At 31.4% G+C, this 13,151-nt stretch overlaps 1 protein-coding gene across 4 annotated transcripts in view; it reads left to right on the top strand.

Annotated features, from left to right (window-relative positions):
• The window catches only part of LOC119644567 (innexin shaking-B), a 131,319-nt gene that overhangs the window by 73,932 nt on the left and 44,236 nt on the right, over positions 1-13,151 (top strand). For 3 of the 4 annotated variants that reach the window (XM_038044154.1, XM_038044155.1, XM_038044160.1), the window contains 2 exons: positions 8,131-8,264; positions 9,603-9,792. In XM_038044154.1, the coding sequence (XP_037900082.1) occupies positions 8,131-8,264; positions 9,603-9,792 (324 nt within the window). Of the gene's footprint in view, positions 1-1,403; positions 1,632-8,130; positions 8,265-9,602; positions 9,793-13,151 lie in introns of those variants that run through there. The other variant, XM_038044158.1, reaches the window with a different exon arrangement.

Raw genomic sequence — 13,151 nt, 5'->3', positions numbered from 1 at the left:
CTAACACTCCAAGTACTATTTCTCTTGGCATAAAACTTCTTAAATACTTTCTCCCTAGCATTCATTCATTGGCTTTCGTACATCTGTAACAGTAGTACTGTCAAATTTAGCAAACTTTCCTATCGATTTTCCTTTTTCCATGATCTGTCATAACTTGTGCCATTTTCTATGTTAACATATTATCCAGTGCCATATGAAATAATGTAATATATTATCTAACAAATTTTTAAGAGAAACAATTGTAATGCACTGATAAATACTATGGTGTGGCAACAATATGCCACAATATCAGATGGAAATACTCGATCACAATTTCTCTTTTAAGATTTAATATGACATTCAATATGCAGTAAATAACAGGCAATATATTGCATGCTACATATTAACCTAACATAAAATATGGCAGAGTATCTATATAAATGCCTGCAATATAAGCCTTTTTTCTCGCATTCATAACACGATATTCTCAGCAACAGCGATTTGTCTTAATTGTAACTTTACATATATTAGCCCTAATTGACAATTGGACGATACGTACATCATGCGTATAAATGTATCACATTACTTCATGCTATGGCAGTACAATCGTATTGGAAACACAACATGCAGTTGTGTAATAAAAAATTTTCTAGCTTGCTATATATGATGTGATATAGCATTGTATCATATATCATGCTATGCCTTCGAAACTATACCATTGTACAAATAATCGCGAGATCATACAATAATAACAGATAATGTGATATGTATACGACATATCTTGATTAAACTGACCTTGTATGTATTGCCTTACTCCAGTACAAAGTATGTCATGCCATGTAGGCGATAGTAATACAATAGCAGATGAAGCAAACAATCCAAAAAATAATTGCTTATCATAACGTAGCAAAAAATGAAAAAATAAATTGAGAAAGAGTTCACGAGAAATGGTATTTGGAGACATGCTACTTACAACTTAACATTTTACTCGCTATGGATTTTGGCATTTTATTAAAAACTTTTTTCAATTAGTTTTCATCGTAATTACATTTTTAATTAGTTCATAATCACTATAAAACATTGTGTCTGTCAGTCTCTTACGGTCTCTCTCTCTCTCTCTCTCTCTCTCTCTCTCTCTTCCTCTCTTTCTCTCTCTCTCTATATCTATCTTTCTATCACTTTCTCTAAGTTTCTCTGTCAACATATGTAACACATACTGTCTATTATTTTTCTTTATCATCAATACACAACATTTACAAAACAACAACAAATGCTAACTAAACCAACTTCTTTAAAAAAAAAAACTTCTCATTCACTCTCCTTTAAAATGAAATTTTATAAAAAACCCAAAAAAAAAAGAAATTAATTTTAATATCTCACTTCATTAAAATTTTATTTCTAATACATTAAAGAAAATATATAATAATAAAAATAATCATAACAATAATAACAATGATAATAATAATAATGATGATAATAAACCTTAAGAAAAGGTTGTATTGCTTTATTTTCCCTGTACTTGTGTGTGTGTTTTTCATTATCATTATTAAGTGTAACTAACCTCTAAGTATATGTTTTTTTGACAATATTATTAGTGTAATTTTTCTAAGTGTACTAAAAAAAAAATTACGCTTTGAATGTATTTTTCTGTGGTAACAAAACAAAAGAATTATTTAAGTATATTAGTTTTAAGAAAACAAATTAGGCTAAAAATCTCCATATTAAACCTTTAAATTTTGGGCAAAGGAATTTTAACGAAAGAAAAAAAAAAAAATTTTTTTTTTTTTTTTGGATGTTCGGCTTGGGCTGAATTTCTTTGATACCCACCACTTATTCGTTTCTGATTTCCTGTCGCTACGATCGTGCTTGTGTGTGATCGTCCTACTGGGCAAATTGAAAAATCATAGGGGAAATTTCTACCGCCGCTAGGTATTGCAGTGAATCAATCGATAGACCCCGAGAATAATGTGCGCACCTTTCAAATAATACACACACAAAGTTGCACATGTGATGTATGGTAACTAAAACGATTCCATTACGGTGTAAATATACGTAAATTATATGTACGCTGTCTTGTAAACATATATATGTTTGTATGCCAGCATTTTATTTATGTTTTAAATTCATTTGTATTGAGATCATTCGTCCAACACATAGAGAATCGAATTCGTTCCGCAACTTTCATCACACGAGTTGCAACAAATTGTCTGGAAACTGTGCACTGTACTTAGAGCTCAGCTGATCGATAATTGAGCTCAAGTAATTTGTACATAATGAAATTAAGCTGTCGTGCGAGCAAGTATCCACGTAAAGAACCTCCCGCGTAAGTGAACATCTGCGTCCCACCACTATATGAATTGCTTGGACGTCGAAGAGAAAAAATTTGTTTTATGAGATAGATGAAAGGTACAGGCTAGATATACATGATTTTAGAATACAGAGGGAGACGGATGGATTGAAAGTAAATACAACTGGGTTAACGGTAAGTCAAGGGAACTGGAATCATATAAAGATTTCATATATATCGTGAGAGAGCCGCATTTGCATCACCGGCTCATGTACGATCTTCGATACGCACTTTAAGGTGTTGTGGAAATTTGAGAAATCGAATCTACTTTTGGGTAGTGGGTATAATAATATTATTGTAGTTAATTTATATCAATTGATGAAAACAAATTCCTTTTCCTTATTTTAAAACTAAACAGAGGAAATAATACTTTATTTAGTTTATTTAATGCTACAATGCTTCATTTACTTTTATTTTTCTTATCATTTACATGTAATTTTACCTCTCACTTGATGAAATTTTTATATTATTTTGTTGTTAATGTTTTATTTATTTATTTTTTTTTATTTTTGATTTATATCATTTTTTTCGTTCTTCTTCTTATTTCATAATCATTTCGTTTCATTTTATCAGTAACAAAAAAAAAAAAAAAAAATGTTTTTTTTACCACCACCACCACCACCACCACCACCAACTACCGCTCTACCACAACCATCACTAAAAATCACCTCTCAACAAAATCACAGCTGATATATAAGCAGATGTTTTTCAACAAGTCTCTCACCAAACTTTTTCAATCACTACTTTCAATATCATCACAAAACAACAAAAATAGTAGTATAATAAAAATTTCACTCTCTCTTTACTTCTCTCAACCACTTTATATAATTAACTTATATGTAAAACTACTTTGATAAAATGTTCACGCTCACCTCAACTTTAATACTCTCACCATATTTCACTTTTCAACACCAAAAAAGTGTTCTCACCTTCTCTAGTCTCACTTCAATCAAATAAAGAAAAACGATAAACAGAAATCTAACTAACAACTCACCTCTTGATTCACTCCAAAAAAAAAAAAATAAAATAATATTTCACCACTTTTCACTAGTACAACAAACTCACCCGTAAAATTGAAACCAATCAAATTCTTTGCTTAAATTGATTATTTTCACCACTTATCACCACCAAGCTATAAGAATTTTATTTAAAGCTAAAATTGAATTTGCTAACCAAAAAATAGTAAAAAAAAAAAACAACAAAAAAAAGCAAAAAAAAAAGCAAAAAAACCAATAAAGAAAAGCAAAAAAACTATTATCGAAATTTCATAAATAACATTAAAACAGTATGAATAAACATTCATATCACTGTAGGAGAAGATTTTAATTCACTCTCCAAACTATAAAATATCGATTCAATGGTCATCGTTATACAAAGTAACAATTTAGCAAAATATAAAAAAATATATATATATAAAACAAAAAATATATATACAAATCGTTTAAAAAAAAAAAAAGAGAAAAAATAAATTCTTTTTTTTTTTTTTTTTTTTTTTTTTTTTTGATCATTAATATTCAAAGTCATTCACAATCGATGAACTAACTGCATTATTGTAAAATGACATTCAAAGCATATTTGTCTTTTAGAAATTCATTAATGGGGAAAAAACACTCTGATTGAAATGAATGTTATCGGCACTGCATCAGAAATTGTGATAAATCGACATATGCCCCTCCTCATCCTCCTACATACAGTCTCATACAGTCAAAGGCATTTTTCACATCCACATTCCAGGAAATACGACGAAATGCAAGGAAACGAACGACAATCACTTAATTTTTCCTATTTTGTATGTAATTTTTTTTTTTTTTTTTTTTTGTTTTTCTTTTTTCATATTAAAACTTTCATCTCAGCTTATTAGTAGCGCACGGAGGTGTATGACATATTTTTTTTTTTTTCAAAATCCAACTAATGGAACATTTAATGTCTTTGAAACATTTTTTGTAAGTTGTGGTAACTTTCGTTCCTCAATATCAAAATTATATCGATAACCTTTAGGTTTGGTTAGGAAATCATCAAATAATTAGAGCTCAATGTCATTAGAGAACTTGGCAATTTTGTGGTTGAACTGTAACGCAGAGATGATCATCATTATCATCACCATCGGTTTAATCGGTTTAATTGGTTTCTTCCTTTCAGAGTCAGACTATGCCAGACTACTTTAACAACCACTCTGGCTAATAGATTAAGTCATGCAATTTCTTAATCACGGTCTCTCTCCATCCCACGAATGGGTGTTTATCTCAGAAGTATGGAGAGTATGCTACACTCATACATAACTTCTATATAAGATATTTTTTTTTTTTGAAAAAAAGTGATAAAGACCCGCGTGTCTGTCTAATCATCAAATGTTAGCAATCTGTAAACCTTTGTCGTTCATCTTCACGCTTGCACTATTTAAAGCAAGTATTTGTGAACAAGTATTTTTCGCGATTCTTTTCAGTCACTCCCGGAGAACGGGTTTAAATTTCATTACGGATTTCATTTTCGAAACCATTTTCAATTTTAGCCGTTGAAGATTAGTTCTACAGACCAGTGTCCCGCCTTCGGCTATAACGCATTTTATTATGATCGGACCATGATATGCTTTGCAAATCCTACAATTCCTACTTTTATTATATTCTTCTCAGAATGTGATGGAGGAGTAATCTAAAATCTACATATACTTATGTACATACATATATTGTACTATTCCGGGAAGCATCAGGATCCAATGAAAAAACTGTAAGAAAATATCTTTCGCTCAACTTATCAACTCATCAAACACATACACAAAAGATGATTTTTCTAGCGACTTGGATGTATAGTTGTTTGTGTCCAGTGACCACATGGTTTTATTTTCTCCATTTTTTTTCATTACAAAAATTATTTAAAATAAAGCGACACATCAATACGCACGATTCCATCTTCATCCCAGAACGAAGCAAATGCAATGCTTTTCAGTTTTATTTTATTTCACTCTCATTCCGGTTCTGCGATAATCCCTAAATAAGCCAAATCCCATTAGCATAAGCGTTAGTCGATTGTTCAATAAATCATCTCACTTGACATTATAGTCATCTAAAATGATTCTTTATCTTGCTCATCATATACCGACCTTGCCGAAGCAGTATTTACTTGCAGTCCTTATTATCGCTTCTATTTGAAAATCAAATCTTCTTTTAATTTATGAGGGCTCAGATGAAAGGATTTAATTACGTAATATCTTAATTTCACATGAATTACCTTATTGGGTTTCCAATAGGTGTGTGTGGTATTAGGATTCAACCTTTTGGTGGTGGGTGCGAAAAGAAAGCGGAATTGTGGAGCTTGTCGAAAGCTTTTAGCTGAAAAACAAAAAAAGGAAAGTAACAACTAAAAACACCATAATAGGCTACGGTCCATCATTAAATATCCTACACTACTTCGCTGCATACAGTCACATAACGGCTTTCCAAAATACGATATTCATATGAGGAGTGATCAGTACCGTTTGTCCTTAGAGCAAGACACGCCTGTGCATCAAACTTCATCGAAATATATCAAAAATTGCATCCCGGATCTTGAACATAGCAAAACAAGACACACAGATGGACAGGTGGACCGATCGATTCTGAATCGATATGTGAAATGTAAAGTTGGATCTGTCTCAGATTCTTCTGAATGCTGCACACATTCGCACAAACTCAATATACCCTTGTACCTTGACAGCTCACACTGAAGTGGAAAGTGGAATATTTGATTGGCATTGTCATTGTTGGAATAGTTCCTGGCGAACAAGTTCCATAAGTTAAAGTAAGCCAGTCAAAACACTCCAATTGGCCAGGGCCCTCCATTAAACACCCTACACCATTTCGTTTAATACAGTTATCCATAAGCCTTTCGGCTTTATGGAGGAAATGATCAAAAGGCGATCGTGGAGAGTATTCGTCTATGAGCCAAAGACCGGTCGGGGGCAGATGATGAAACAATGAAAGTCATGTCTAATTCAAGTTCTTCCGGGTGTTGCATACATCCGCACAATCTTAACACGGCTTTGTATCACAAATGGTGTAGTGTAGATAAAAAAAAAAAGAGGTAATTCACTCAGAGTGACTGGCGGCGAATATTTCAAAATTTTATTGCACTAAATTTAATCTTTCGAAAACGTATCGTTTCAAAATCGATCACAAATACTTAGAAAGTGCTTTCTATGCGAATATTTGTCGAATTAAACCATTAATCTTGTGGGTGTAACTTGAAGCTATTTATTAAAGCTTTTAAGGTCCCCAGTCCCCGGTTCTTACAAAAGCTGAAATTTGAGATCAATGCGAAATTTAAGAATGCACGAAGTATTAATAAGGATCGAAAGTCAAGAAACGATGTTTATTTCAAATTTATTATAAGACCTTGTCACTGACCTGCTGCACTGACCTATCGATAATTAAAAGAAATTTTTCAATTCACATAATATTTTATGAATTGTACGCAACGAAACGGTTTCAAAGTGACTTCTTCCTTTTGCCCGTACGTCGACTAACCGACCCATTTGTTAGCAGATTTGCCCAGGAGAAATTTTGAATTAATTAAAAATACTAAGGCTGAAGCATGTTAGTAACGTGGATTTACCACAATTCGAATAAAATTTCGTTGTAAATGCTTTACGTTCAAAATAAATAGAAACAAAAAAAACCTAAAAGAAAAAAAAAAAAAAAAAAAAAGAGAGAAATGTTTTTTCCCTTAACATGACATAAAAGTTTTTTTTTATTAAAAATCAAATCGTACTTAATTCAAAACGAAATTTGCATTCCTTCCAATAGAAAAATTTTAAATATACTTATTTTTTACTTTCTAATAGTTTATTTATTTATCTATTTATCAATTTTAATTTGTTCATTTTCTCTTTACGTTAAAGAGGCTTAAGTATAAATGTTACGTTATTCTGCTTAATTTATTAAGTTAAAATTAAAAAAAAAAAAAAAAAAAAAGAGAAAACTCCTTCATACTATTATTAGACAAAGTTGTATAATCTTTGCTATATTTATTGGATCATTATTATTATTTTTATAATCTAATGTTTTTCTCTTTATTTTTTTTTTTTTTTCTCTTAAACCATTTAATTATAATATTTTCATTCCATAGGTGTATATAGTCTTCAGATTTATTTTTGTACTCAGGCAGATTAAAAAAATTGTGCAAAAATTAATATTTTCAAAAAAAAATAAATAAAATCAAAAAAAATTAAACAAATAAATATTACAAAATAATTAAATTTTGCGGCAAAGAGATTTTTGTATGATAAGGAAAATTAATTTAAATATTAATCCACATGGATATGATTATTTGGCCAATGGAAAAGCAAAAACTCTATTCAAGCTTATGCTTATCGGATTTATTTATTTTTTTTTTTTTTATATTTTTGTTTTAATGAAATTTTTCTACATTTTATTTGTTTAATTATCATAATTTTCTCTTGTTAAACTAGTTTAAAAAACAAAAATATATATATATATATACATATGTATCTTTCCCTTAATGAAATATATAAAAAAAACAATTCATTTATCATCGACCTGGGATTCATGTCTAATGAAAACCGCTTTAGTTAGGTATCTTTTTATATACACACATAATAAGTGTGTTTAAGACTTAACAGTTCATATAAATAAGATATTTTTCTTAAAAATTTAATTTCTTTTTCTATATATATATATATAATGAAAGAAATAAAAAATCTTTATTTTATTTCAATTCTTATCGATATTAATACAAATTCTTTCTTATATTCCTATTGATCCTGTAAACACTACACTACACATTTGCATAAACATAACAACACCGAACAGGTGTCTCATGTTAAAATCGATTCACCTGTATTTCGCCTACACACAAATGCAACCGTTATATTATTAATAACGTTTTCAATTGCTGTTACGACACGTCAATACGTAGGAAATCCAATAGACTGTGTACATACAAGGTATGTATGATAAAATGTTTTAAATATCGCCCATCATCACAGCCTCATCACCCACCAACGACAACAATTAATCATGTATAATCTAATTAATATTTAGATATATATATATATATATATATATATATATGTGCAATTTTTCTTCTTATTCTTCTTCTTCTTCTTCTTCTTCTTCTTCTGCTTATTATTATAATTATATTCATGTTATTCTTCTTCTTCTTGTATTTGTATTATAACATTCCGTAGATCAATACTTTATAGATCGACTAACATATTATTATGCAATAATTTACTTACGTTCATTGTGCTAAGTCCTCGATCCCTCCGCATACGTCACATAGGCCGTTCATAGAGTCTGCGTAGTAGCAATCAAGCAAAACCATAGTTAATGAGTTCAAATCTGCTTTAAAACTTTGGTGCATTCATACTTAGAAGTAATGCATCTTTTGACATCGATTTCATCCATTATCTGTTTTATCTTTTCCGCGGATACTTGTTATGCGAAGAATGTTCGCAGAATTTCGAAGAATATGACAACAGCCAAAGAGCACTAATCTTAGAGAAGCCTTCAATTGGCCTCTTCGGTCACGATTGCTCTCCATTAATCTTCGCCTCCGACTGATTCTGGCTCTTTTCTCTCTAGTGTTTGCCTTGTGGCATTTCTCAGTCATTTTTAATTGTTCGGCTTGTTCTCGTGGAGCCAAGCACTCTACGCAATTGAGAATGGAAATGTTAGATGCCAAGTCCCTTGAAAAGCTTAATTACGCTTTGAATTTAATTAATGTGTCGGACGCGTTAGCTTTGCAAGCACATTTCTTCTTCCTTTTCTTCTTTTTCATTAAATCGGAATCTGAAAGAGTGGAAGGTTGCTGGAACAATCAGATTCACGAAAATCAACTGAACTTTTCAGCCTGCCCCCTACCTCCTAAAAAATTTGATGAATTGAATGAATTCATTTTTATTTTTACGCCCCATATACGCCCCATCTGGGAAAGTTTATCTCCAAACTATTGGCCCTATCTGAATCTATATGATGCTTCGCGATTACCTTCATTGGATCCGACGAATTGTGTAGGCAGTCAGTCCTCTTGTTTCTTGAATCCATTCTATAACCAGAACAAGCAGAACATCGCATAACTAGGGGGAGGGGAAACTAGAGGGCATAAAAAACTTTTTATGTACAATTAAAACGAAAAAAAAAAAAAAAAAAAAAAAACTCTCAGTTGGTGGATGTTGTACGACTTGAAAAATACTTTAAGACCATATTTTATTCATGAATTTTTTGTGTTTCTTTTTTTTTTTTTTTTTTTTTTTGTTTTTCTCGTTTCGTTCGCATTGCAGAGACATTCCAGAAGATGTCCTCAATACATATTGTTGGATACATTCAACATATACTGTGGTGGATGCTTTTATGAAAAAGCAAGGTTCCGAGGTGCCTTTTCCTGGGGTTCATAATTCACAGGGACGTGGACCTCTAACAATAAAACACACAAAATATTATCAATGGGTGGCGTTTACGCTATTTTTTCAAGTAAGTACAATAAGAGAAATACAGTTACATTTTATAAATAAAATTAAAAAAAATTTTTATTTTTTTTTTAACAATACAACACAATTAAAATCGTTGATAAAACGCTTATATGATTGATAACTTATTAACTCGTTAATGAAATCCTTTCCAGTTTTGTGATTTTATTCTTTTATTTATGTGAATCTCATCTTCTTTCGATTAAGGGAAATGTAATCAGATATTTATTATATATCAGAGTTGTTTTTTTTCTTTTTTTTGTTTGAAAGAAGAAAGAAAACTACTCGAATCGATTAAATATATTGTAAAATGTGTCGCTGCTTTAAGGATTACATATATAAGAAACATTTAAAAACTATGAGTATACATGTCTTGTCCTCGATCATGAGTGTGCGGATGTATTTGACAACGGTTCAAAGTGACTTTCCTAATCGATCTAAGCGGATGATGTCTGCCCGGATGACGTCTGTCCGTCCGCTTTATTTTCTTATGTTCAACCTAAAAGTCGCGTTTTTCAAAATATCTTCAAAGTCTTACTTTAAATAAAATCGTTATCTGAATAAACGTATTGAGCGAAGTGGTGTAGGGTGCTTCATAATAAGCCGTCTCCCTCTGCAGTGTTTTTACTTGATTCAATTTGTACATTAATTTTATACCAATAAATTAAGAAAACGTTTACCTCTTTCACTCCTATGTCGGGTATGGTTAGGCATCGTAGTTCCTACACCAACTCTCACCCTAGTCGTTAGCTAGACGCGACATGCTGTTATTCATTTATTTACTACTTGAGATAAAGAAATAATAATAATTACATATCTTATTGAGGTCACTTTCCATGCTTTCGTTTTTTCAATGGTAGATGCAAAGAGTTAATGAATCTGTTCAGCTTTTTGGAATCATAATTAAGTAAAAAAGAAATATTGGTTAACATGTGCGACTTACGTAATTCATACAACAAATTTCCAAAATCATCTTTTTGCTTCATCTCTCTCCAGTAAAACACTTTTGAAAATGTCGATTTTTCGTCTCATCTGCCTCAAGATGAATTATTCATGTCCTACTATTGGTGTCTCTTTTTGCGCGAACGCTAATTTCATGTTGCTCTTCTACGACATTTTCATATAAGTGCTGCGTTGAACAAAAGCAAAAAAAGTGATTACTTTCCCGGTCCGGCTAATATTTACTTGTGTATGTGATTTACATACTGAATAACAAAATTCTCCTATATAGCGTTTATACTGAGGATGATTTCAGTTATTTTCTTAAATTATTTGTTTTGAAACAACAAAGCCATTTGCATTATATTCAAGACTTGTTCCTTGGCAAAATGAAATCTACCGTTCCGTATGAATTGCGACGTGTTCTCTATAAGACTTATCACGGACGCAATTGTCATTACAAAACGATCAAATGTTTCCATTCTACTTTTACCTTTCATTGAGTGAGACCTTTCACGCACTAGTGTTTTGCAAAAATTTGGAAATTTTGTAAGAAAGTCGATCTTGAAAAAGAAATAGAAAAATATTCGTCAGGTGCTGCTCTGCACGGGGCGCGCGAGATAGCGAAAAGAGAACGTTCAGTAAAGATTAAAAATGTATTGCATCAAAACTGCTCTTCGTCTCGCGTGAGACTTATTTGTAGTATGAGATATTTTGACTTGCTAGAGAAAAGTCATTAGTGATTGAAAAAGCTACTAAGAGAGCAAGAAATGAAACTGGCAAAGTTGAGCTACCTGCGTTACAGAGCATATAAATGATAATAGCCTCTCTGAAAAGTCCATATGTACATATGTACCTAAAAATAATTACTAAATAGTTGTGAATACATACCATGTAAAAATTAAACAAAAGATAAAGTAAAGTAAATTTTGATCATTTTCAAAAACCATACACAGATTTTATCTTTTGCCTGGTTGAATATCATCAGTTGATGCAATTCTTCTTAAGAAATTCGAAATTCAGAAGCGTTCGTATATAATTCTAGCAAATCTCTATCTCAGTTAAATCATTGAGAGCTTATTATATTTCTAAATCTGGAACGAGGAATCAAGATAACCACTTCCGTAATCCTCGACGGAGAATATAGTAAATTTGATAAATTTAAAAGAAATGAGTATATAGAGAGATCAAGTACAGCTTTTATGTCACGTTTTTTATGTTTATTAACAAATAATATAAACGCAATATTTAGTGGAAAATCAAGCCGCGTACAAAAAGTCGAAGAATGTTTAAACATTACTAGGATCGCGAGTTCGAAACCTAGCTGCGTTTAAATTAAGCGAAAATTCTTCTTATTTTTTATTTGACAATGCAATGCGTCATGAGAGCAGAAGCGTGTAAAAAAATAACAACAATAACTCGTAATTCAAACAACAACAACCAAGGAGATCGCAACAGATCATTAGCCATTTTGTTAAATATCAAATTTTGTCTTCTTCTTTCCCCTAACAATCAAAACTTAAACATCTATTGTTGAATTTTAAAAGGCTACCGCATAGCTTAGCGGATAAAACCTTCGGCACTCAGCCACGAAGAGCTCAGATTCGATTCGTAGTCCGGAGCAACTTTTACCTTGCGTGTCGGGTGCAACAATGATTGGCAAATGCTTTTATTTCTTTTGCACGATCAAGATATACGTTTGCGAACCAATAACTCTGCAATAAGCTCGGAATCACAATAAATGAAAAAGTGCTCCCTAACACTTTAAACTGAAAACAAGAAGCAAAACACTTTTTTGTCACACTATGAAACGCCAAAACGGAACGCGATATAATCGTGGTCGAGCAGCATTGTTTTTTTGTATCACAGTGGTGCTCGAATTCACCGCTTGGTACTTGGTATGCTTTTTATGTAAAGTTCTGTCCACACATATAATTAAATGCAATGTGAACTTATCAAGTGAGAACGTGTCAAATAAGAAATAGGACGAGAAACGAGAAAGAGCCACTGCTTCCACAGCCAATCGTATTTCTTAACAAGGAAAAAGCTTGTTTTTAAAAGTGATTTAGCTTTTATTGAAATAATATGACATAAAGAAAAAAAAATTTGCAGCCTTGTGCGCGTTTCAACTCCTTTCTATATTTTATGGCATGTACAAGACACAAACCAAATGTCGCTTGCTACGCCCCCTATAACAAGTACTCATTACAGCAAAGCTTGGTAAGTTCAAGTTTGTCATTTCACTTTTGTTTGGTTTGTGTCTAAAATTTCAAACGGTTTCTGTACAAAATCATATAACTTCACCTTCATATCTTAGACACATAACAGCCATAATTACAAAATCACCTACGAACCGTTTCTCTGAAATTTAATGAAGAATTTGCCGAAACCACAAAATTTAGAAATCTTTTTGCTATGAGATTG

The sequence above is a fragment of the Glossina fuscipes genome, unplaced genomic scaffold (assembly GCF_014805625.2).
Source record: "Glossina fuscipes isolate IAEA_lab_2018 unplaced genomic scaffold, Yale_Gfus_2 0, whole genome shotgun sequence".
In the NCBI taxonomy this organism is placed as follows: Eukaryota; Metazoa; Arthropoda; class Insecta; order Diptera; family Glossinidae; genus Glossina; species Glossina fuscipes.
The sequence above is the reverse complement of the archived record's forward strand: the minus strand, read 5'-3'. Positions and strand labels throughout refer to the sequence as shown.